This window comes from Pleurodeles waltl, chromosome 3_2 (assembly GCF_031143425.1).
Source record: "Pleurodeles waltl isolate 20211129_DDA chromosome 3_2, aPleWal1.hap1.20221129, whole genome shotgun sequence".
Lineage (NCBI taxonomy): Eukaryota > Metazoa > Chordata > Amphibia > Caudata > Salamandridae > Pleurodeles > Pleurodeles waltl.
Window position 1 is genome coordinate 78149081 of NC_090441.1, and position 25796 is coordinate 78174876.

Below are 25796 nucleotides of genomic sequence, written 5' to 3' on the forward strand. Positions count from 1 at the left end.
ATCCAGAGACAGTGATAGATGTAGGGTTTTTGGAAAAAAGGAGGACCGCCTTTTCCTGTGTTTTGTACAAGTGAGCTAGCCAGGTGGGAGACCGTGTTAACAATTAGGAGGGGACATTGAGAGACAATGTAGAAGAAATCCTTGCCAGTGGGTAACTCTCTACAAGTGAGATGGACAGATGGGAGGCAGGTGTATAGGAGAGAAGCTAAGAAGAAGACATCCTGGAAAAGAAAGTGAAGAAGGTGGTGAACAATCTATACAGAAGAGGCAGGCAAGTAACAAGCCATGAAGATGTGAGCCGCAATGGAAAGAGACATCCAGTACAAGAAAAAGGCACAGTTTGGTGATTTACAGGAGAAAAGGGCAGGTTGGAGATGGTCTATATAAGAGAGACATATAGGTGATGGAAAATGCCAAAGTTAGAGAATAAATGTGAGCCACAAAGGGTGCAGCAACCAAGGGACCCTTACACTTTAATTGGCAGGAGCCGAGAGAACTTCTACAGGTTCATACCTGTGGCTGTAGGAGGCTGGCCTGGCTTGTAGTGGGTACCAAGGGGTACTTACACCTTGCACCAGGTCCAGTTATCCCTTATTAGTGTAGAGGGGTGTCTAGCAGCTTAGGCTGATAGAAAATGGTAGCTTAGCAGAGCAGCTTAGGCTGAACTAGGAGACGAGTGAAGCTCCTACAGTACCACTAGTGTCATATGCACAATATCATAAGAAAACACAATACACAGATATACTAAAAATAAAGGTACTTTATTTTTATGACAATATGCCAAAAGTATCTCAGTGAGTACCCTCAGTATGAGGAGAGCAAATATACACAAGATATATGTACACAATACCAAAAATATGCAGTAATAGCAATAGAAAACAGTGCAAGCAATGTATAGTCACAATAGATTGCAATGGGAGCACATAGGTATAGGGGCAACACAAACCATATACTCCAAAAGTGGAATGCGAATAACGAATGGGCCCCAAACCTATGTGAGCTTGTAGAGGGTCGCTGGGACTGTAAGAAAACAGTGAGGGTTAGAAAAATAGCCCACCCCAAGACCCTGAAAAGTGGGTGCAAAGTGCACCTAAGTTCCCCAAAGAGCACAGAAGTCGTGATAGGGGAATTCTGCCAGAAACAACAACACCAGCAATGCAACAACAATGGATTTCCTGACGAGAGTACCTGTGGAACAAGGGGACCAAGTCCAAGAGTCACGATCAAGTCGGGAGTGGGCAGATGCCCAGGAAATGCCAGCTGTGGGTGCAAAGAAGCTGCCACTGGATGGTAGAAGCTGTGGATTCTGCAAGAACGACAAGGACTAGAAACTTCCCCTTTGGAGGATGGATGTCCCATGTCGTGAAGAGTTGTGCAGAAGTGTTTCCGTGCAGAAAGACCGCAAACAAGCCTTGCTAGCTGCAAGGGTCGCGGTTAGGGTTTTTAGATGCTGCTGTGGCCCAGGAGGGACCAGGATGTCGCCAATTGCGTGAGCAGACAGAGGGGGCGTCCGGCAAGACAAAGAGCCCACTCAGAAGCAAGCAGCACCCGCAGAAGTGCCGGAACAGGCACTACGAAGTGGAGTGAACCGGAGCTCACCCGAAGTTGCACAAGAGGGTCCCACGAAGCCGGAGGACAACTCAGGAGGTCGTGCAATGCAGGTTAGAGTGCCGGGGACCCAGGCTTGGCTGTGCACACAGGAAATCCTGGAAGAGTGCACAGGAGCCGGAGTAGCTGCAAAACATGTGGTTCCCAGCAATGCAGTCTAGCGTGGGGAGGCAAGGACTTACCTCCACCAAACTTGGACTGAAGAGTCACTGGACTGTGGGAGTCACTTGGACAGAGTTGCTGAGTTCAAGGGACCTCGCTCGTCGTGCTGAGAGGAGACCCAGAGGACCGGTGAAGCAGTTCTTTGGTGCCTGCGTTTGCAGGGGGAAGATTCCGTCGACCCACGGGAGATTTCTTCGGAGCTTCTAGTGCAGAGAGGAGGCAGACTACCCCCACAGCATGCACCACCAGGAAAACAGTCGAGAAGGCGGCAGGATCAGCGTTACAGTGTTTCAGTAGTCATCTTTGCTACTTTGTTGCAGTTTTGCAGGCTTCCAGCGTGGTCAGCAGTCGGTTCCTTGGCATGAAGGTGAAGAGAGAGATGCAGAGGAACTCTGATGAGCTCTTGCATTCGTTATCTAAAGAATTCCCCAAAGCAGAGACCCTAAATAGCCAGAAAAGGAGGTTTGGCTACCTAGGAGAGAAGATAGGCTAGCAACACCTGAAGGAGCCTATCAGAAGGAGTTTCTGACGTCACCTGCTGGCCCTTGGCCACTCAGAGCAGTCCAGTGTGCCAGCAGCACCTCTGTTTCCAAGATGGCAGAGGTCTGGAGCACACTGGAGGAGCTCTGGGCACCTCCCCTGGGAGGTGCAGGTCAGGGGAGTGGTCACTCCCCTTTCCTTTGTCCAGTTTCGCGCCAGAGCAGGGCTGGGGGATCCCTGAACCGGTGTAGACTGGCTTATGCAGAAATGGGCACCATCTGTGCCCATGAAAGCATTTCTAGAGGCTGGGGGAGGCTACTCCTCCCCAGCCCTAACACCTTTTTCCAAAGGGAGAGGGTGTAACACCCTCTCTCTGAGGAAGTCCTTTGTTCTGCCTTCCTGGGCCACACCTGGCTGGACCCCAGGAGGGCAGAAACCTGTCTGAGGGGTTGGCAGCAGCAGCTGCAGTGAAACCTCTGAAAAGGTAGTTTGGCAGTACCCAGGTCTGTGCTAGAGACCCGGGGAATCATGGGATTGTCTCCCCAATACCAGGATGGCATTGGGGGGGCAATTCCATGATCTTAGACATGTTACATGGCCATGTTCGGAGTTACCATTGTGAAGCTACACATAGGTAGTGACCTATGTGTAGTGCACGCGTGTAATGGTGTCCCCGCACTCACAAAAGTCCGGGGAATTTGCCCTGAACAATGTGGGGGCACCTTGGCTAGTGCCAGGGTGCCCACACACGAAGTAACTTAGCACCCAACCTTTACCAGGTAAAGGTTAGACATATAGGTGACTTATAAGTTACTTAAGTGCAGTGGTAAATGGCTGTGAAATAACGTGGACGTTATTTCACTCAGGCTGCAGTGGCAGGCCTGTGTAAGAATTGTCAGAGCTCCCTATGGGTGGCAAAAGAAATGCTGTAGCCCATAGGGATCTCCTGGAACCCCAATACCCTGGGTACCTCAGTACCATATACTAGGGAATTATAAGGGTGTTCCAGTATGCCAATGTAAATTGGTAAAATTGGTCACTAGCCTGTTAGTGACAATTTGTACAGAGAGAGCATAACCACTGAGGTTCTGGTTAGCAGAGCCTCAGTGAGACAGTTAGGCATCACACAGGGAACACATACATATAGGCCACAAACTTATGAGCACTGGGGTCCTGGTTAGCAGGGTCCCAGTGACACATAACAAACATACTGAAAACATAGGGTTTTCACTATGAGCACTGGGCCCTGGCTAGCAAGATCCCAGTGAGACAGTGAGAAAACCCTGACATACACTCACAAACAGGCCAAAAGTGGGGGTAACAAAGCTAGAAAGAGGCTACTTTCTCACAGTGGCCACAGGAGAGAATATGTATATTACAAAAAGAGCACAAAGGGCCTTAAGCAAGTACACGGGTAGGTCAAAGTGGCTCTCGAGTGATCCGATAACCTGACGTGAAAGTTTTCTCCTCAGAGGTTTTTGGGTTTTCTCAAGGATTGGTCCTGACACCGGCGAGCGAGGACACAAGTCATCTCTGATTCCTTCATATTTTTATCCTCCGTTTGGGGAAGTGTACTTGTGGGTAGGAAACTATCTTACAAAAGAGCAACTTTTTAATGGACAAATAGTTGTCACTTTTATAAGAAAGTTGATGACCTGTGGGCCCTGACAAGTCAGAGCATTAAGGATGAAAGAACATTTTGTTCGGAGCAAAGCATATTCCTGGAATGGATAACAGAATAGCTCATGCTTTGCCTCCTTCATACTGATTAAGATTCCTCAGACTGGTACAGGAGGCAGAAGCGAGAGCAGGTCTGGTACCACAGGCACAAGAGGGACAGCGCCGTGACTGGTTGAGGTGTCCCTGGCACTTCCAATACTCACGTTTCCGGAAAGGCCTGGAGAGATCTTCAGGGAAGTGAAGCAAATGAAAGGGATGATGAGGGATTCAGTGAAAGAAAAAGCTGGTACAAGTGTGGTTGGATTTGACGGCTTCTATAACGGATGACTCTGAAAAGAGACCAACAGCCAACATCATATCAAAATAGGCATGGGCGGCATACTGTAGATAATGCTTTTGGAGCTATGAACCATCAGCGGAAGTCATCAACAAGGGTAGCAAAAAGGTTTTTTTTTGCGTGACAGAAGAAAGCAAGTCGCTCTGGGTGTTCTCCGGATGAAGGCGGTGGTGCTTGTCGCTCTGAAAGGCTTGGTCTGGGGGCCTGTGTCCTTAGTAAAGTGTTTCCTGCACACTGAGTGTCATAAACAAAGGGATTCCAGACGTCATGGTCAAGGATGCGAGCACGCAAGAGAAGTAAATGGCAAATGGATGTGGAAAAGTAGAACAGGTAAAATCAGAGGAAGAGCGCTTGGTAAGAGCTCTGAAAGGGATCAGCAGCTGTGGCCTGTTGTGAAAGGCACCTGGGATCAGGGGGCGATCAGTGGATCATGGGGAGGACAGTTATTTCGCAAAATACCATTGGAAGGAAAACAGAGAGCACTCATGTCCTGAAGGTGTTGAGGTAGCATTGGACTATGAGGGGTCGGTTCAGATGAAGCTTAGCACCAAAGTAGGAAGGACACAGTTACAGTTTTAAGGATCAGCTGAAAAGAGTGGATTGGTCTGGCATGAGCTTGTCTGATAGGTCTACTCACCCATCTGTTAACTGTTGCTGCTTAGTGTTTGGAAGGGTGTGAAGAAAGTACTATTCAAGTTAGGGAAAGTGCTAACTGGGGAATTGAGAGGAATATGGAAAATTGCCTTATTTAGCGATTGTCTGGAATGGAACATCCACCCATTGGCTGTCTCATGTGCACATATCTTCAGTTTTCTCTATGGTAGAGCCAATACGAGTTCCACCTTCAGAAAACATGCTATGCTGACCAGTTGCTGGTGGGGATGGTGCCAAAGTGCCGCTCTAATTTGAGCATCCTCTCAGATGCCACGAAAGCCAGCTTCTTTCCTGTTGGGAACCACCATGCAAAACATGCTGCTTCTATGCAGAAAAAGCTCAGATACTTCCCACGTGTGTGTGTGTGTGAGGGCGATTACTGATATAAGCTCTGATAGGGGGATGGGCACCGCCTGCTTTGTGGGGTGGGAAAGGCCATTAGAGCTTAGTATGATGGGTTGATTCATCCAAGGGTGCGGAGGGGTCGAGTAGACGTGCATTCATTTCACATTTAGGGATTGGTTTGTGGGGGAAGAAGGCAGAGGATGCGCTGTTGTGAGTCCGTCCTTTCGCCATGAAAGGACTTCTGTGAACGGCACTCAACAGAACTCTTTAGACAGAACAGCTCAAGTGCATCCCACTCTGTCCGGCTGCGCCACACACTCGGTTGTTGCAGAAGCCTGATCTGTTGTTTTATTTGGTAGGAGTATCAACTCCAGAACCTCTTCAAGCGATGGCCAATAATCGTATTACTAAGCTAAGAGCTAGACAAATAATCAGAAAAACCCTCCTACCCTGTTCTATCTGCATATATATCACACACTCCAGAGGCCTCCAAACTACCAACAGGATAGCACATGGTCCTCTATGTGGCGAGAGTCGATCAACCTACATCAAACAATCTTATCCATCACAACAGCCTTCACGCAGCATCACATGAACCGTCATACGCCGGTCTGCGATGGTGACCTCAGCGATGTCAAGTTCCCAGGTCCATGAGTAGCTCTGCCAGTCTAGGTTTTTTCTTTGCATTCTGGGACTTGTAGTTCTGATTTTATTAATGGGATGAAGAGGTTTACAACTGCCATTATGCATAGACAGAAAACAGACAGAAATCTGGGCGGGCTTTACTACACACATGAATCTGGGGAACTTGAGACGGCTGTAAAATTGGACTGGAATGGACGGCAGACCAGATCAGAAGTAGCACTATGAGGCCATAGCAGTGGCACACCCGGTGCTACACAAATGCCAATTACAAAACATAAATCATAAAAGCGAGGATGCAAGTCCCGCGCCACATTTCGCAAGCAGAAGGAGCCAGAAAAGAGCATGAGGGCAAACACCAACGGGACAGAGCGGACAGTACTAGAGACAGGAAAGAGAAACAGCACAGACAGCACGAGGAAAATAAACAGCACAGCACACGTGCAGAGTAGAGATCAGGCAGCTTAGGTTGGAGCGGAAACCTAGCGTAAGAACAAACGCATTCTAGAGAACAAATCACAGAGCAAAAGACGCAGCATGAAGTGGACTGAGGGCAGGCCACAGGGAGCAAAGCGAATATAGCGCGGGACAAGAGAGCGTCAACCAATGAGAGTCTGTGAACAGCAGCCGATGGATAGGACAGGAAAACGACTCAACCGAAACAGACAAACAGGACAGTTAGATCTGTGCGCATCCGAAGAGAAACAGCACAGGATCGAGACAACTTTATGTCACAAAGGAGAGAACACCATTTAGGCGAGATTACTTATGTGACAGAGAAAAGATAACAAAGGGCCGAGGGGAGCCAAATATACGGGGCGAACTATGAAATCGGACAGAAATTTGAAACACTTACTGAGGCTAAAAACTGCAGGGGAAAGAGGGACGCCGGCAAACCACGAAGTTGCGAGCACATGGGAGAAGTGGTAGGCAGCGCATAAGGTAAAGAACACGCTTTAAAGAACAGAGAGGAACATCGCAGGACAGAGAATGGCAATATGTGCGAGCTCAGCACAGGGTGGGTCAGAAGCGAGGCAGCTGCATGGGAGGGATGGGAAAGCGGATAAGAACAAAGAAAGCGGATAAGAGCAGCGGAAGCGGGTAAGGACAGCGGATAAAGGCGGCCATGGCTCTGACGAGGCGCCGCATAGGCCAGTACCTACTGTGCGACCCGGTGTTTCTGAGGCCCCGGATGCCCACACAGGACCTCTCCAGCTGTGGTGCCACCAGCAGCACGGCAGTCAGTGTGCGCACACCTGCCTCTGCCCGAAGAGATGGCGAAAGTGAACCCATTTCCTGGTAACGCGCGACAAGCTGTGCCCAGAGCTGGAAAGTGGAAACTACCTCGTTTTCTTCCCCATGTGATGTCACTTCAGCTTCACTCTGAGCCTGCACCCTGGCTGCCTCCCACCAGCCACCTCCGGGCCTTTCCATCGTGGCCACATCCGACATCCACACATCAACATTAGAGGCTCGCGTAACCTACTGTCACTGGTAAACCGTCCACAAAAACCACTAGGTACCAACTTTCGACCGTAGCACAGACAGGAAAGGTCACTGGTTCCCCAACTTCCCCTGCATGAACGGAAACATAGGCCTCCTACGGCACCCTGCCCATGCAGCTCACTACTGGTCTTTCAATGCACCACAAGGGCAGTGACACCAATGTCCTGGCTTCCACTATTCCATACAACTCAGCCCTCCACCCCACGACCCCCAACCATACCAGCTACAGATATGGTTTTTCCTCTGAGCACTCAAAACCAAGCACGCGCCTTTGTGTGCGCCATAGTAAGGACAGGCCGCCAGCCCAAGCCATTCCTGTGACCATACGGAGTCCAGCCCAGGCCCTTATCTGCACCAGAGTGAGCCCCGCTACCCAAGCCCTGCCTTCCCTCTGAATGTATGGAGCCGCCCTTCTCTGCACCCTGCCACCCTTGTTCTTCCCATCATAATAATCTCTGTCCCCAAACTTCTTGCTTTCTCTGTGCCATACTGAGGACAGGCCCCTCGCCCTCCTTTCCTTTGAACATTCAGGCCTTGTTTCCGAACTTCTGTGCACCATTGGGTACAGAGGGCCCCTTTCAATTGCCTTCCCTGTTCCATGATAAACACTATTTTCAACCTTTCCTAGAGCAATATTGAGTAAAGCCAAGCAGCTGAAAAACTGCTATGTCCATTGAAAAGTGACACAGCGATATTAATACGTCTCCCCCCATCCGACCAAAACAGGTACATGCCTGTAAAAATGGCTTTGAAGCTGGATCTTCTCTAGATTCAGGTGACGTGCTTTAGTATAAACGTTTTTTAGAGGTGGAAAGGGGGGGAGGGGGGGTCAAGCAGGGCAGAGCCACGTGTCTCCCTATAACATAAGACTGAAGCTCACAATGTCCTAAAAGGTGATCTCCATTTTAGTTGTATTTCATTATATTTATATTTTCTTGCTTCTCCATTCCCTCGGTAGGAAGGAGCGAATATGAATCTAGAAAAGTCTAAGTTCCACTGAAGGGCTGGTACTGAACACAGAGGCTTATTCCTTCTAAGCATCTTTTTATGTCTTGTACCAAGAATATCTGCATTTCATTTATTCTGCTTATCTATGCTGCAATGGCTGACGTACGCTCACACAACAATGTGCAGCCCAAGGCCAAACTGCAGTGAACAAAAGTTATTTCACCAACACTACTTGATCTGTTTTCATTTCCATAAAACCATTATTTGTACAATTTACCTGTGTAATATTTCTAACTGTTGGCTTCCACGGTCCATTAATGACCTCCACACATTTTGCAGACGATGTACACATTGACACTGTAGACTTCAAGGGCCATGTTGTTAATTGTAGGCCTTGGGCAATGGTTGTTGCCCCTCTGCATTGTTCCACCATAGTAACTCCTTCTGGTACGTGCTTGGGCAATGGTTGTTGCCCCTCTGCATTGTTCCACCATAGTAACTCCTTCTGGTACGTGCTTGGGCAATGGTTGTTGCCCCTCTGCATTGTTCCACCATAGTAACTCCTTCTGGTACGTGCTTGGGCAATGGTTGTTGCCCCTCTGCATTGTTCCACCATAGTAACTCCTTCTGGTACGTGCTTTTTCACAACCACTTTGTCCTTCAGGTTTCTCATCCGCTTGAGACCACTGACTACTCATCCATTCCTCTACTGATCTTATGTACATTCTCAGATTTACAATTAAAGGAATACATAATTCATGGGATTGTGTGATCCCTGTATGAACAGCAGCCATTACTTTCTTTACAATCAGAGCCCTGTGACACACTCAGTCGCCGATTATAAAGGAAAGAGGTCAAAACCTAAGTTATTAAAGTCGATTTCTGATGTCCCGGCATCATGATGATGAGCCTGCAGCCGAGGTAAAAGGCCAGTCAGGTCACGGAGCATAACAGAAGCAGCTGTTTAAAGCAATGAAAAAAAACTTAACTTTGCTTTTCTTTATTCTGCTTTATTTTTAAGCTCCGGTGAGAAGCAGAGAGAAATGTTTATTTTTTTCACTCCTTAAAATTACAAAAACTAGAATCTTTCAGTATTTCTTTGTTTTGACTGTGAACCCCATTTCCACAACCATCTGTAGGGTTTGTAGACATTGTTAAAAAGTACTTGGCCTGAGAAGAATGCACACAAACTCCCCTGCCCTGATCCAAAAGGTAAAACTTTGAGATTACTTTAAAAGTGTTTATCCCCCAACGTGAAATACTTCCAATGAGCAGGATTCTGTGGACTAGTGAATTAAGCATCTTTCAGTTTACGGTGACCAGTTACCGTTCTTTTCAAATTGCAGTTGTCACCTGAAAGATTTGTGTCAGGATGAACTTGTTTACTAATCTAAGGTCTAGTATTGGTTGTGAAGTCAAATCCTATTTTGAGTCGGGAAATATATTGAACGTACTCCCATGTTGTGGTCGTGGAGTGGGATCTGTTTTATTGCATTCTTTAGACATAGTTCCATAAACTCATTTTTATGGTACTTTCAGCTGTCCTTGTTTGGATATTTGTATCTTACAGGAATGGCTGGTGACTTTTTTAGTAATCCGATTCAATAACTGCATGTTATTATGTTAAATAACTATCAGAACCTGATTCTGCCCCCTACAGGTGTTACATATATTTGGTGTGATGCAAAAGAGTAATCTGTTGGAGGTGGCCTCCTCCAGTTCTGTTGTCTTGTTTTGTCTTTGGTGCAAAATAGTTGTCTACATTTGTTGTTTTGCTGCCATTGTGACCAACCTTAGAAAGATGGAGGCATGCTTGTCTTAAAGGAAATGCACTGAGGATGGTCATTGCCTTTGTAGTATTACTTGCTTTTTTTCATTTGGGCAAGATTCTGTTCTACTGCTGGACCAAGTAACTGTTCACCAGTTAAAAGTGTCATTTTTTTTTTTGTCTGAACTACACTTTTGAAGACTGAAAATTCGTAGCCAGGAGGGTCTTTGTAGAACTATTTTGCTGATAATTGCCTGTTGGCTGTATGAGCTACATCTACAGCAGGCGGTAAGTAAATATTTTATACTATACTGCACTACTCCACTGTGGTGTTTGCCCCTTTTTATTTTTGTACTGTGAAAAATGTATTGTTCTTGACATTGGTCTTAGTGTCTCCACTAAAAGGCATGACTGTACTTGGACACCAAACGCATATGTTGTTTTTTTCCCTATACAGTGAAACAGACTGATATCATCTGGCAGCGATGGCCATGTAGGATAAGATTCCATCTCCTCTAATGGAGATTCTGCATCAGTTTTTCCATATTCCTTCCTCTTCTCCCTTAATGTCATGCAAATTGAGGCTACTGCTCCACTAATACCTGATTTTTTTATCCTCTTGTTGGTCCTCAACTCCTAAGAAGGATTTGTCTTTTCTCTCCTAATAACTTTTCAGAATCCTCCTTAGGTCATTTAATTCCTAATGGCTGCAGAGTTAAATGGAAGGCCCATGCCTCATGGAAATATGTTTTTGTTTTTAACTACATTTCTATTTCAGCTTCAAAAGCTTTCTTCTTGTTCCTAGACATACCGAGTTCTGGTTGCCTGTTTTTCCTTCAAAGTAGGCGTCTTCAAGTATCTCAAGCCTTCTTACATTTAGACTATTTTATTAAGCCGAGCATATCTGTGGAGGTTGATGTCCTTGGTGTTTCTTGTCCACCTTTCTAGCTGTGTAGTCTTGGTGTTTCCTATTTATATTTTGAGGCCAGAATCTTCGAAGTTGCTACCATTGAGATGTCCTGTTTTTCCTTCAAGTTTGAGTATCTTTCTTTCTCCATTTGATCTCAATTGTCTAAGAAGTGGAGCCAATACCTCGTGGCTTTTTCCTACTAGTGGTTCTTTATCTGGATTCAAGTAGTGCTGTTATTAACAGCAAAGATTTTTCTTTTTGTAGCTTTCTCTTGATTGTTAATAATTCTTCCGCAAACTTGTACTCAAAGTTTTATCAGATGTCTCTGAAGATCCCTTTGTTTGAGATACTGTGAGCTTGCATTCTTTTGCCTTTTGAGTCAGTAAAAACTTCTCATGGACGGATTCCCAAGTCTCGACAGAAAGTTCAGAATCTGGCTGCTTCAATAACTTCATTATCTGAAGCTAATTACATGTCCTCTGTGGTCGGCGTTAGTCTCATTTGCATAGAGACCACAGATTCACCCATCAGCTCCATTTTAAATCAGTTTTGCAAAAGGATTTTGTGTCTTGGTATGAATAAAGAATATGCATAGCAGTCTTCAGATATGGGCTCAAAACAAGATATAACATGCATAATGGTTATTGATCTTTGAAGGAAACCTTTAGTTGCAGTTGAGCCTGAACTTGATTAAACTACTCATGCTGCAAAATGGCACGCAGGAGATTCAAAATAACCAACTACTCTGGATTACATTCTCTGAAATAGTCAAAGACCCTGACGAAAACCCATTTTTGTCAACATTGAATCGTCTTGTTCCTGATATATCTCTGCAATTCACAATGACAATTGACATATGTTTTCTTCTTTTCAAGAGCTCCCTCATACACCTACTAATCCACTGCTGTTAAAAAACACAATCTAAAATGAAAGTCACATTTTGGTGAATTGTGGCTTGAAATTATCAGGTCCACAAACTCCAGACTCGATATTAGTTTCTAGTTAAGGGACACATAAGCCGCTAGAGTGATTCAGGAGAGGGGCTATGGCCTCTACCCAAGCCCTCAGCAGTCATGTGGGATATAGAGACGCAAGCTGCCCTACATTTCTGCTTCCCCACACCATCAGCCCTCCTGCAGACACCACCAGCCCTCCTGCAGACACCATCAGCCCTCCTGCAGACACCATCAGCCCTCCTGCAGACACCATCAGCCATCCTGCAGACACCATCAGCCATCCTGCAGACACCATCAGCCATTCTGCTGACGCCATCAGCCATCCTGCAGACACCATCAGCCATCCTGCAGACACCATCAGCCATCCTGCAGACACCTTCTGCCTGCTCGGAGCAGACTGAAAATGTCCTCAGTAAAAAGCACTACAATGGACCCGCTATCTCTGGGTGTATGTGTTTCTTTTCCTGTCTGTGGAGAAAAGTCGGAATAGTCGGAATTTGGGGAGGGGCTCGGGAGGAAATAGGAGATTCCTGCTCCTCAGTATCCACCTACTAAATTTCCGGAGACTTGTAAGGAGGCCCATAGTGTTTAAAAAAAAGGCCGAACCCCCATGGGTTACCCGGATTTTGCCCCCTCTGTCAATCAGTACCTACCTTGCTTATCCACTTGTAGAGAAGCATTACAGAATTCAGATGGCACTACTGAGCTCTATTTGCATTTACCATATTACATGGAGGCTATAGGACCCTCAAAATACCTGAGTGCCAACATGCTGACCAGCACGCCGCTTCAATGCGCACACTGCACCAACCGATAAAGATGACAGCAGAGAACATCAAGGTGTTATCCTTTTTCTTACCTACTGTTCTCCAAAGCTTGCCAAAAATACAAGTCCAGGTGTATTGTTCCTACATTTAAAGCGGATGCTCAAACTACGGACAAGTGGCCCTAGTTAATCAGGTCTGATGCTTGCCCAGTGTTTCAACCTTAAGGAAACTGGATGCTGCAAACTAGTCTGTGGTGAAAAGAACATGGCAGATTATCCAGTGAGCTTGAAGTTACATGCAAATGCGGTGTAGTGAACAAATAAGTCCTTTGGAGTAAGGGGCGGATCTTCACTTCATAATTCTGTCCATTGAAAGATTGTGGGACAACCGCCTGAGTGCTTGCAGAGCTGCTCAATAACGTACACGAAAACTGAGCCCATACCTTTTTCAGAATATCTGTGTGGGAGTTAGTTACATACAATAAATCTAAAAAGAATTGTTGTACATATTCATGGTTATCCTAAAAATCTACTGTGAACACAACTTGAATGGACCATCGCTTGGACCCTCGTGATCTACAGCAACAGGATGTTTTCAACCTTTTTCTATTCCTCCAAGCCTGTGCAGCCTTCTAAGGAATTCCCCCACCATTGCCCCAAGAGTTTCCTTTTAACACTGTCTGCTTCCCTCGTGAACAGTGGCCTCTGCTCGGAACTCTCTTGCCCAACAAGGGACACTGAGAGTCACAGCACCACTTCCCACAGCCTATCTGAACTTCCTCTCTCTTCGTCTTAAGTGTTCTTGTTTCCAGTTTTTCTACAGTAATAAGACATCATGAGTTGTATAATGCACACATAACGTCAGTTGTTTCTGTGCAACACTGCTACACATCAGATAAGTGAAATAAAAACAAAGGTATGTGTGAAGGAGGGACCTGCGGAATCACTCGCCACTGAAGTTGGAATCGACAGGATTCAGTGTTGGCAACCTTAATGAAAGTCATCCTTAAGGGGATTACACCTGAAGGCATCAATAAATTCAAAAACAAGTCCTTGTTAAAGGAGACTTAGAATGCTTTGCATACGATCAATATTAAAAAAAAGGAAATAAAACACGCTACTGAGAAAAGGCAGCTCTTTCTGCACGACTTGGAAGAGTGAGAAGCTTCAAATGCATCCCTGGTCGGATGAACGAGCACAATGATCCCTTTCATTTAATGCAGTACAACTGGTTTGATTAGGCAGACATTCTCGGATGGATTTAGTCTCTGGTGCTCCATTTGATGCTGTCAGACACAGGGCCCTACCCTCCAAAGCTCGAGGTGAGCATGGCCAACTTCAAATAGATGCTGGTGTTCAAAAGTAACCGGGAAAATAATTGAGCACAAGAGACAAGATGTCATCCACAAGGACACCCATACTGTCATTTGTTTCATGACGAGTGTGAAGATGACAGCCACCACTTATTCACACAGTTGTGGAATGATGGCTCAAAATATCAATGAGTTGCTCCTTGTCCACAGGCAAACCATCCACAAGAACAGATGAGGTTAAAACATTACAAAGAGCTGCATCATGCTTGAGGACAAGCGTGGGGTAAAGGTAATGCCTTAAAAGGAGGCCAGGTCTGTGCAGGACCTTGAGATCAAGGTCACCATAAGTGGTGACCAGGACTCCTCAAGGGGTATCAAGAGAAAGAGAAGATACACACAGGGCACGTCTACAGGCAGGATGAGTAAGGTTAGGAGTGAGCAAACAAATTAGTTCGTTCTCTGCTCTCCCCAGACTGGAGATGGAAAAGATGGATGAGTTCTGTGCATCACTAAACTGGATGAAAAATAATTGTCCTTGATGCCTCCAACCCTTGTTTAGTTTAGTTTATAGTTTATAAATGTTTATAAAGCGCATAGCTACCCTAGGCCATCCCAGCGCTAAAGGTACAGAAAAATCCAAGACACATGAAAAGACACAACTAATGACTAAAAAGAATGGTTTTCAGTTTCTTCCTAAACAAAGGATTCAGAAGGTTCATGGCGAAGCTCAGAAGGTAAGGCATTCCAAAGATGGGCAGCCTTGATAGTAAAGGAGTTTCCACCCCATGCTCTATAGACACGGGGTATATGAATCTGCCGGGCTAAAGAAGATCTAAGGTGTCTTCGAGGGGCGTGAATATAAATGTGTTTTCTAAAAAAAGAAGGTCCTTTGTTATGTAAGGTTCTGTGAGTGATGCACATGGATTTAAAATGTATGCGATGTTTGACCGGCAGCCATTGGAGAGCCACAAGAACCGGCTTGGCAGATAAATGTCTCGGGCAGTCCGTAAGGAGCCTAGCTGCAGCGTTCTGAACAATCTGCAGCTTCCTTATCACGTATTCCAGGGAGCTGAGGTAGAGGGAATTCCCATAGTCCAGGCGGGAAAGAATTAATGCCTGGACCAGGATCCTTCTGGACAAAGGAGGGAGAAGATTGAGAATCTTCCTGAGCGATCTGATAAGGCCAAAACAAACCGAGGAGATTTTCTTAGCTTGTGATTCCATCGTAAGACGGGAATCCAGTATAAAACCTAGGCTTTTTACCTGTCTTTTAGGGGACGGAAGACTGGCAAAGGTCTCTGAGCAACAAGATAAAGGGGAGGCAGGAGAGCCATTGCCTAAAATGAGTACTTCAGATTTGCCGTCGTTGAATTTAAGCTTGGATTGAATCATCCAGTCACTTATGTCCTTCATACAGCCAGATAGATTTGCAGAGGGAGACTTTGCAGTACTGGAGAGAGAGACGACTAATTGAGTATCATCGGCGTAGGTGATCACTGAAAGATTGTAGGGGGCAACCACTTTGGCCAAGGAAGATAGATAGATATTAAAGAGGGTAGGACTTAAGGAGGATCCCTGAGGGACTCCACATACTGAAGAAACGACATTAGACAGGAAAGAGCGGTCTAAAACTTGAAAGGATCTTCCAGTAAGAAAGGAGAACAGCCAAGAAAGCTCAAGGCCTCCCACGCCTATCTTACGGAGTCTATCACAAAGAAGAGAGTGGTCAACCGTGTCAAAAGCTGCGCTGAGGTCCAGGAGAATAATGGCTACATGTCCTCCCTTATCTAATAGATGACGGGCAGATTCGGTCACCGTCAGAAGCGCAGACTCAGTGCTGTGTTGTGCTCTAAAACCCATTTGGGAGGGGTGAAGGAGCATATTACTTTCCAGATAGTTCATAAGCTGTATATTTATATGCTTCTCTAGTATCTTAGCTAGAATGGGGAGAAGAGCAATGGGTCTGTAATTATCCAGAACCAAGGGGTCAAGTTTGGGCTTTTTAAGGAGAGGTTTTACAATGGCGTGTTTGAGCGATTAGGGGAAGAGGCCCGCGGTGAGAGAAGCATTGAGAATTTTCGTCAAAGAAGGAATAACAACGTCTGCGGCTTTTATAAGAATAGACGGGGGGCAGGATCCAAAGGGGAGCCAGATTTAATAGCATTGAGTAATTTAAAAGCTTGCTCACCTGTGAGCGGTAAGAAGGCAGTTTTAAGAATAAATGAGAGACTTCTGCATTTCCAACACCCCATGGTGGGCGGAAACAGAAAGACCTAGCCCATCCTCAGAGAGCGTGTACTTAATGAGCCACATCTACACCTAGACTGCAGACAGAAAAGTTTGCTGGTACCTGCTTGCTTCCAGACAAGGGTAACAGTGTATGACTGGCCTTATCAACTTGTCTGTGATCAGGGTGATGTGATTGGGTGGGCTTTGCTGTCGCCAACCTATGGGTGAGAATATTCAAAAGGCCCTCCACAATAGGAAAAGAAAAAGAGTTGCGGGGGAGAGATGGGCTTACCATGACGAGGCCCTTAGTGATCTGTTCCGAGCAGCCATGGCACAGCTCTCCGAACCGCAGCCAGTAGTCTTTCTTGCAGTAAAGCTGTCCATCCTTCTCATAGTACCGATGGGACAGGGAGGCGCCACACTCACAGCATCTGAAGGAGAGAGAAAGAGGAGTTAGCAATCTTACAGCATCTCTGAAAACAGAAGAGTCAGCCACCATAGGATTTAAACTCATAGCGCCTGTGGAAGGGAAAAAGATCAGTATACGGGCTCCACTGTCACTGAACAGAGGGAAGGCAGAGGGCAGTCAGCAACTAACAGTACTGTACGCACAACCCCTAGGAGAGAGCAACAAGCAACTATAGACAACAAACTAGCAGCACCTGGGAAACAACAGCAGTAAGCAATCATAGATACCTCGCTTGCAGCACCAGAGGGGAGGCCGCAGTAAGCAACAATAAGCACCACGCTAGCAGCACCTGACGGGAGGCAGCAGTAAGCAACCATAGACACCACGCTAGCAGCACCTGACGGGAGGCAGCAGTAAGCAACCATAGACACCACGCTAGCAGCACCTGATGGGAGGCAGCAGTTAGCAACCATAGACAACACGCTAGCAGCACCTGAGGGGAGGCAGCAGTTAGCAACCATAGACACCACGCTAGCAGCACCTGATGGGAGGCAGCAGTAAGCAACCATAGATAACACGCTAGCCACACCTGACGGGAGGCAGCAGTTAGCAACCATAGACACCACGCTAGCAGCACCTGACAGGAGGCAGCAGTTAGCAACCATAGACAACACGCTAGCAGCACCTGACGGGAGGCAGCAGTTAGCAACCATAGACAACACGCTAGCAGCACCTGACGGGAGGCAGCAGTAAGCCTATAATCAACAGTCAGCAAGCACAGATACCACACTCTCTACCCGAGGGGCGTCACCAGACAGTATGCAAGAAACCAGATGACAGTGAGACTGGCTGTATGTTTAAGATGCTTTCGGTGAGCTTTCCCACGCCCAAAATGAAACGTTTTACGAACAGAGGCATTTAAGTGGCTTTCTTCGAAGCCCACCAGGAGTAATTGGTGGACTTCCTTCGAAACCTACCAAGAGTGATGCCGACTCGTTCAGAGTATTAACTCTGCAGGAGGTTCTTGCAGAAATCATCAAGCACAATCACTCAGAGAGTATAAGTTATACAATACTGGTCTTTTTGACCAAGAAGAAGAAGAACAACAACAATCTAAAAAGGATGGAGTGGGAAAAATAACCTCAACTTATTACTGGAAGAGAAAGAGGATCTTCTTTTTAAACTTTGTTTATTTTTGACAACTATATCGGATAACTGGATAATCACTAGCGAAGTACATAGTTTCCGGATGCAATCAATACAGGTGCCCAGATAGCATGGAAATAATCAGGGAGGCTTCTGACAGTACTGGACATTTCACAGAGCAAGAAACAACAACATTTCCATCACCAGCATCTTGAATTTAGCACCTCCAAACCGTGGGGTTCCAGCGACCGACCCCTCCACTTGGGGCACCATATATAGACATATAACCCTATCCCACCCCGATCTACGACACTCTACTCCCCCGCACTCCACGGCACTAACTTTTAGCAAAGCTGAACAGCAGCCACACTTGCGTACAACGTGGCAAAACACATTGCTAAAGCCACTTGCGCTTGAATATGCAAGACCTGTTGGCTTTGGTTGTAGAGCTGCTGTGGTCTAAAACTCGAGAGGTAGAGCTCCAGGTCTAGTATTTGTCCACTGCACAAGGGTCCGCTCTTTGAGGGTTACTGCTCTGGAAGGTGCCACAGATGATGCAGCAGTCCAAACTGGCAAACAGCCAGTGCTCATTTTCATTGATGTTTCTTTTTACCGGTGTTTTATGTGTAACATAGTGGCTGTTGCTTCTTCTTTATCCATACCCTACTATCTTGGAACAACCATGGTACCTAATCTCCATGTATTCTGGACACTCATTGGCATAAATAGATTATTTTTCCCCATCGTGGTTTCACATTAACATGATACGTCAGTGGCAAGGTGCATAGTACTGACTTGGGTATTGTGCCTGTAACTTTGGAACTAACACATGGCATGACTGTGGGTAGCTTAAAGCAAATTTTATCTTGGTATTTTTCAATACTGCAGTGTGTGCTGGCATACTATGGACAGCCATCACATGGTACCCATTTTTTGGTGATATGCTATTCTAGCAGTCATTGTTGTGACAATTCTTAGTATATTGTGGCCATCCTTGGCATGGTGGTACCCGTGCCTGATTTAATACTGACCATGGAATCAAAGACCTGCTCAAACCCCATATACCTGAAGGGGACCCTCCTCACATGAGGTTGTCAATTCTTGGCTAATTGTAGGTATCCTTTACATGAACTACTAAAGCCGTGGGTTGACATTTTTTTCACCCTTGGTATGAAGTCCCTTTGGGGTATAACTTTGTTCCTTTCTAAGTGCTGGCACTTACGTGTTGTGGTCTTTCCTAAAAGTATATGCCTGGGACATTTTATCCAGAGCTTTGCATTTTGTAAGTACTTAAGCGGGTGTTAACCAATACCTTATCAATTCAAACACCGTCCATGCATACAGTCCCATGAATAAATTGTCTTCCCAATGTGTATTTTTGTTTTATTTTAATATTGTACTTCTGTGGCCTCATGTGCTTTGTTTAGATTTGCCTTACAATATACATCTTTTAATAAGGTGGCGTGCCTAATGTTTAGTGTTAAATTCCTGAATTCCCTGGTACTTTTTACATTTATTTTTATTTTTCTCTTTCTGCAAATTCTTATTTTGATCTAAGAGGCTTTGGAGACCAGCTCACAAATATTCTGTAGTAGCTGTTATAAAGTATTCGTTGAAGCTGTAAGTAACTGCTGTAGTTAGAATCAGACTGGTGGGCTACTGTAGCAAATACCGAGGTCTGTTGGTATTTGTATCGAAGGCCCGGACAATCCTAGAATTCCTGAAGGAACCTTGGGTGCACAATCATTAGAAATGACAGTGCGCCACTTGGCAATATTTTGCTATATAGATATATTGGAAAGTACAGTTTATACGTTGTAGATTCCCACTGGGCATATGCTCCAATAATGCAAGTAATAGTAAATGCAATAATAAACTCAGGTATTTCATGAATGCAAGATGTAAGACCTATTGCATTGCAAATGCTTGTTTTGATTCTGGGACTACAATTATAGCCTTATAGCCAGCCGTAGTGGGCTATTGTGGCCATTAGAGGCCTGCATGAGTGTTAAAGGCCCAAGCAAAACCAGCACCTTCCTGGAATCCAGACATGAGCCCTGGCATAATTTGGGACGGTATTAGCAGTACCTTTTATGTAATAAGAATGCAGCCATAATTGTTCACAGCTTTGTATAGCAGGAAAAGACAAGTGTTTTTTGACAGAACAAGTAGATTTCGGAAATATCCAATCCCATGACCAAGTAGATATTTTCTAAAATTCCACACCCCTTGGCCGTATTTTTGTGATTTTGGGGGAGGGGTGGTAAACAGCAGAGAGGAAGCCAATAGGTCCCAGAGGTGAGACTTCATGGCTTTACCATTGCTTGTTTCTATGGGAAAACGGTGAATGACATACACAAATGAAACCTTGCTGAATTCAAAATGTTGTTGGCTTTTTAGAAATGTACAGATTTTCAGGTTCATACATCTGATTCACACCTTGTTTCTCTCTCCTCTTCCCATGTCCTTCACTCACACGAAAATAGCAAGTGCAAACATACGAAATTTAAACTACCATTTACAAATTTGCAAATCATTTTTTTTACTAATACTTTGCTTTTTCCTGAAATACATAAAGGGGGCGATCTTTTCACAGCAAGCCCTGTTATACTTTTTATTTTAGAAAAATAAATGCTTTCTTGCTCAGCACTTTAAATATTTTTTTTAGAGTGAGGACACATTTTGCTCTGTTTTGGCTATTTTCATAGTTTCTCCCATGGAATTCACAAACCTTTAGGTACCATAAGAATCTCCAGCATGTGGGAGCAAACTTTTCACAAAGCCTGTAGCACTAATGTTGACCACCAGCCTTTTGGCTTTTTCATTGTATTTTTAGGTCGAGCGTTAGTGTACCACCTCTTGTATACTTCCTCTGTGGGCTTCCACTATTTCATCAGTTAGTTTCAGTGTCATTTAAAAATCTTGGTTTGCTCATGGTGAGTCATGCCTCTTTGTCCCTCCTGTGTGGGAGCAGGGACCAACTACTGTATAATTATGCGCTGTCCTGTTTATATGGTGTGTAGGGGACTTTTTAAATTATTTATTTTTTTACTTCGTTTTCAGCTTGTGTTCAGGGAAGCTTCACTTTTAGTCAAATCTGCTTCTTACAAAGCTACCAAGCTTCGAGGTGTAAAAAGTGACATTTACACACACAACTCTTAATCGCCTGGTCAAATCATGGTAGTTTCCTAGTTGCCTTGGTATTTTTCGCATAGACACCTCATAGGCACCCTGCCTTAGAACACCACCATACAAGAAAAAGACTATAGGTGGTACATCCTTCTCCGTTCAAGCAGCCAAACTATGGAATTCATTACCCCCAACTATAAGAGCCACAGATAACTTTCTTGTCTTCAGAAAACTACTCAAGAGTTGGCTCTTTCCTTCATAACCACCATATTCAAACAACTATGGACTGCATATGCCTCTGTTGATAAATATTTTTTTCAGATTATGTGTATATTTCTAGTTATGTATAGTTTCTTTAGAAAATATGTATCGCTACTATGTCATAACAATAAAATACACACACACTCTTTAAACCTGTTTGACTAAGTATATTTTACCCATGGTTCTAATTATGTATTGCATGTGCATATGTGTGTGTGTATTCATGTGTGTTTGTATGTGTGTGTATATATATGTGTTGTTTCTGTGCTTGGCATGTTCGTGGGTCATTGCATGGCTCCTGGGTGGGTTGTTATACTAGATATCTATGAATTCCTGCTCTCATCTTATCCCACTTATCTACCCATCATCATATGTCATGTCTCTATCAAACTATCCTCCATTCTCACTCTGACTCATCCCAAATCCTTTCTACTACTTTAATCTCCTAAATAACTCTGCCTAAGCTCTTCCCTCCGCTTCCACATCTAACTCACCAAATCTCACTCTACTACCGTGACCTCCCACGCAACCCTACTAAATTCTCCTGCATTTATTTCACCCTGCTACTATGCTCTTCCCTAACCCTTCCACATACTCTTCCCTCCTCCATCCCCCTTTTCTCATGCCAAGCCTTTGGGTTGAGTAAATTAAGGATATACTCCCAATTAACACTTCTGGATTTCTTTCCTCCTTCACCCCTCCATTACTCCAGTCAATCTAACTAACAAACTCTCATATCTGTGGCTCAAATTAACTCATAATAATACTAAAACTGTACTCATTATTTCCCGATACTAATCCATCACTAATTCTTGTTGGGTTCCAGAGTAGCGTGCTACTCACCGAAAAGTGCTTCAACGCCTCGTCAGGTGTAGTAAGCGCTATATAAATACGATTACAATACAATACATTATCTGAATACTAGCAATATTTCTCGGGGCAGTATCACGTGCACAAATCCATTAATTTGGAAGGCAGCTGCCCATATAACAATTGCACTGCCTATGACCCCACCTCGCCTGATCCCACATTTGCAGCTCCATCGTCCCTTGGTCATAAGAAACGCTTCATAAGGCCCCCAAACATCTTTCAGGTGGCTGCCATTTCTGCATCGAAGGAAGAGGACCCTTTGCCCAGCACATTGCTATCCTGCGCCTCACTAGCTGCAATCCCAAGACACGTACATGTCTCCAGGACATCCTTACTATAGCCCATCTGTGCCAATAACAGAGGTAGATGCAATGCTTTCACCCATAATCTCTTCTAGCGACCCAGGACCACAGACCAGAAGTGCTGCACACCGGGGCAGAACCTAGGTGCATGAGCAAATTCCTAACCGTCAGCTCCACAGCGTGGGCAGCAGGAACTGTCATGCAGACCACAATGAACAGTAGAGACGGGGTGTAATACAGCTGTTTAAGTGAATTAGCCAGTGGCGGCTGTTTAAAGAAACTGTCCGGACTACTGAGCAGCAATAAGTCCATTGTTTATCACTGATTATTAGTTCTAAGTCCTCCTGCCAGTCTAGACAAGCCTTAGTAACTGCTTGCCGCAGCATTTCCTGCAAGCATGCATTCAGTTTGGCGATCATGTTTTGCAGTGTCATCGCTTGAAGTAAGTTAAGGTGGGCAACTCTGAAGTTTCCGCCAAGGACACCCCGAGTAGTTCCCGCATCCCCTAGTGCACCGTGTAGTAATACAAATGGCCCAGGATGGAGGGTACGTTGCACTGTACACTCACCTGTTCTTGACTACAAAGGAAACCATCCACAAAACAAATTGTGCGTTGTAATCCCAGCCCCTGCAGTGCGCCTGCCACTGCCTTTTCCTGCTCTAGAGAGAACCACATGCACGATTCTAGCAGTATCTTGAGGTGAAGAGAGTAGACTCCAAGTCTGTGGTTCTGCTAGTTTTTCCACAAAATTGTGTTGTACCGAACGGTGCGTCAACCTATGGAAAGGTCCTAGGCAAAGATAATGGATGAACGGTGCGTCAACCTATGGAAAGGTCCTAGGCAAAGATAATGGATGAGCAGCATCACATTCCACCCAGAGGTGGGGTAGACACCCCGGTCCTTTCAACCAATAAAGGGCGAACATACATTGTGCAGCCTTATAGTAAGCCTTCATGTCCGGGACCTTCAGCCCACCCATGGTGTAGGATAGAGTAAGCGTGTCCCAGCTTACTCAGGGATGCCTTCCAACCCATGCCACTCGCACCTTCAGAGCCCACAAGGTCTGAAAGACTTTACTGGGCAGAAGAATAGGAATATTGGCAAATAAGAACAGAGAGCAAGGCAACACTCAACTTCATGATGGTGATACGGCCACAGAGGGATGAAGGTAAACGGATCCAACGCTCTAATGCCTTCATTAGGCGCTGCACCGCTTTGCCATAGTTATCCAAAATCACTACTTCCAGGTCCGTATGAACCTGTACGCCCAAATATTGCACAAAGTCTGTTGTCCACTGTAGTGGATACTCCAGCTGTACTTGTGTCCTGGCCACGGTAGGGGGAAAGATAAGAGATGTATCCCAATTAATCTGAAACCCAGAATGACCACAGAATAGGATGACCGACCTGAAAACTGGAGATAGGTTGCGCTCCGGGTTCCGTATGTAGAGTAGCATATCATCTGGGTAAGCGGACACAATTAAATTATAGTGTGGGAAGCATATACCCATGTGTGCATGATATTCGCACAGTGCACAAGCCAAAGGCTCCATCTCCAGTGCATACAGTGGTGGTGACAGGGGGCAACCTTTCCAAGTGCCCCTCGTAATGGCTATGGGATCTGATATCAACCAGTTAACAAGAACACAAGTATGCAGCGCAGTACAGAGCACCTAGACCAGTTGCAAAAATACATTGCCCACCCCCACGCACTGTAGCACAGAGAACATAAACCCCCACTCAACTGAGTCAATTGCTTTTTTAGGTCCTAAAAAGCACTGAGGTAGCACGGACATTCGGATCGATGCTGGAGATCACTCCAAAGAGGGTCCTAAGATCATATATCAAAGACCAACCTGAAATAAAACCAGCTTGCTCCGGACCTGCAATAACTGGGAGCAAAGGCCCCAGGCAATTTGCTAAGATTTTCGCAAACATTTTCATGCTGGTGTTTAATAATGACAAAGGTCGATAGGACGAACAACAGTCAGCCAGTTTGCCCAGCTTTAGCAAGGTGACCAACAATGCCTCTGGCATCGTAGGGGGCATGCGTCTGTTCTTCACCATTTCTTTGAATAGGGTGACCAAGTGCAGGAGCACTGCCTGGCATGTCCTTCAGCACTGCCACAACCTTCGAAGCGCAGAGCAGTGCCATAAGGTGTTCCCTATGTGCCACCGTCAACCACTTCATAGTGATGTGGGCCTCGTAGTCCGACGAGGCCTGCTCGTCCTGTCCGAGCCGTCAGATATAAAGGTCTGCAACAGCGAAAGCGGTCTGCCACTTGATCCGCTGCATGAAGAGACACACCTTTTTCGTCATTAATAGTGTGAATGAGGATCATTTACCATTAAAGTCCATGGTGCCCCAATAAAGTCTAAGAGAGTGTGAAAAAAGGTTTTAAGCACCACTACGTCCCCTACTAAGTCTGTGCATTGAAGAAGACCCAAAGGCAGATCAGGCTGTGAATTGAAGGGGAATACACTCCTGAGAAAATTTGTCTGGTTGGAAACTTTACCTTGGCACTTTTTTCTGGGGTCCACTCTTCTCCAGCAGTGGTTGTCTCAAGGTGGTGTTCAGGGGGAGCTCTGTAGAGGTCGGATGAGAATGAACTTCTGTGGACTTTCGGGCTCGCAATTCTGGAACTTGGAAAGATCATCGTCTCCTGCTGCCTAATAAGGAGCCCTTGCATCACAAGGATATAGTACCAAAAATTAGAGCAGTGCTCAGTTCTGCTAAACTTCAGACATGATACCTTAAAATTGGCTTTGGGGTGCTGGGACGCTCCTAAGTAGGCACCAGTTGAAAAGCCCTGCAGCCTTTGCCTCAGTTCCTTTCTTGGTTATTTACCCCAAGTTCAAAGTTTTTCTAGCTTCTGATGTATGAGGGCATAGCACATAAGGCTGGAGAGTAGAGTTCACCAATTTGTCAAAGAGATCCTGCACTTATCTTCCACGACCTTGGCACAGAATGAATCGCTCTTGTAGAGAGGAATTACAGCTCGAAGATGGTAAAAGTGCAGATGGCATGGATTTGGCAAGGATGGACTGTACTGTGATATTGAAAGAATGGCATTATAAATCCTTAAGTGGTCAATTGCTTTTATTGTCCAATACTTTTTAACTACGCTGTGACATTCCTCAAATCTCAGGCGATTTGTTTGGTGGCACTGGAAATCTCACCAGTGAGTTCTTGTTTAGCAAGATGAGTATGTGAGATCCTTGTTGGGCATAAGCTCTTGTTGAGGTGGGGCTCACTGTTATCAGTTTCAGAGGGAATTTGTTTCAGGAGTCTGGGGACGTAGAAGACCTTCTAAGAATAATATATGTGTCCTCTTCTCTGAGAATGCTGACACCATGTTCCACACACAATGCTT

The 25796-nt window shown here is 45.4% G+C and overlaps 1 protein-coding gene across 4 annotated transcripts in view; it reads right to left on the minus strand.

Moving 5' to 3' along the window:
• Positions 1-25796, minus strand: part of LIMK1 (LIM domain kinase 1) — a 171330-nt gene that overhangs the window by 69547 nt on the left and 75987 nt on the right. For all 4 annotated transcript variants that reach the window (XM_069226794.1, XM_069226792.1, XM_069226793.1 and 1 more), the window contains one exon: positions 16597-16735. In XM_069226794.1, coding sequence (XP_069082895.1) covers positions 16597-16735 — 139 coding nt within the window. The remainder of the gene's footprint in view (positions 1-16596; positions 16736-25796) is intronic.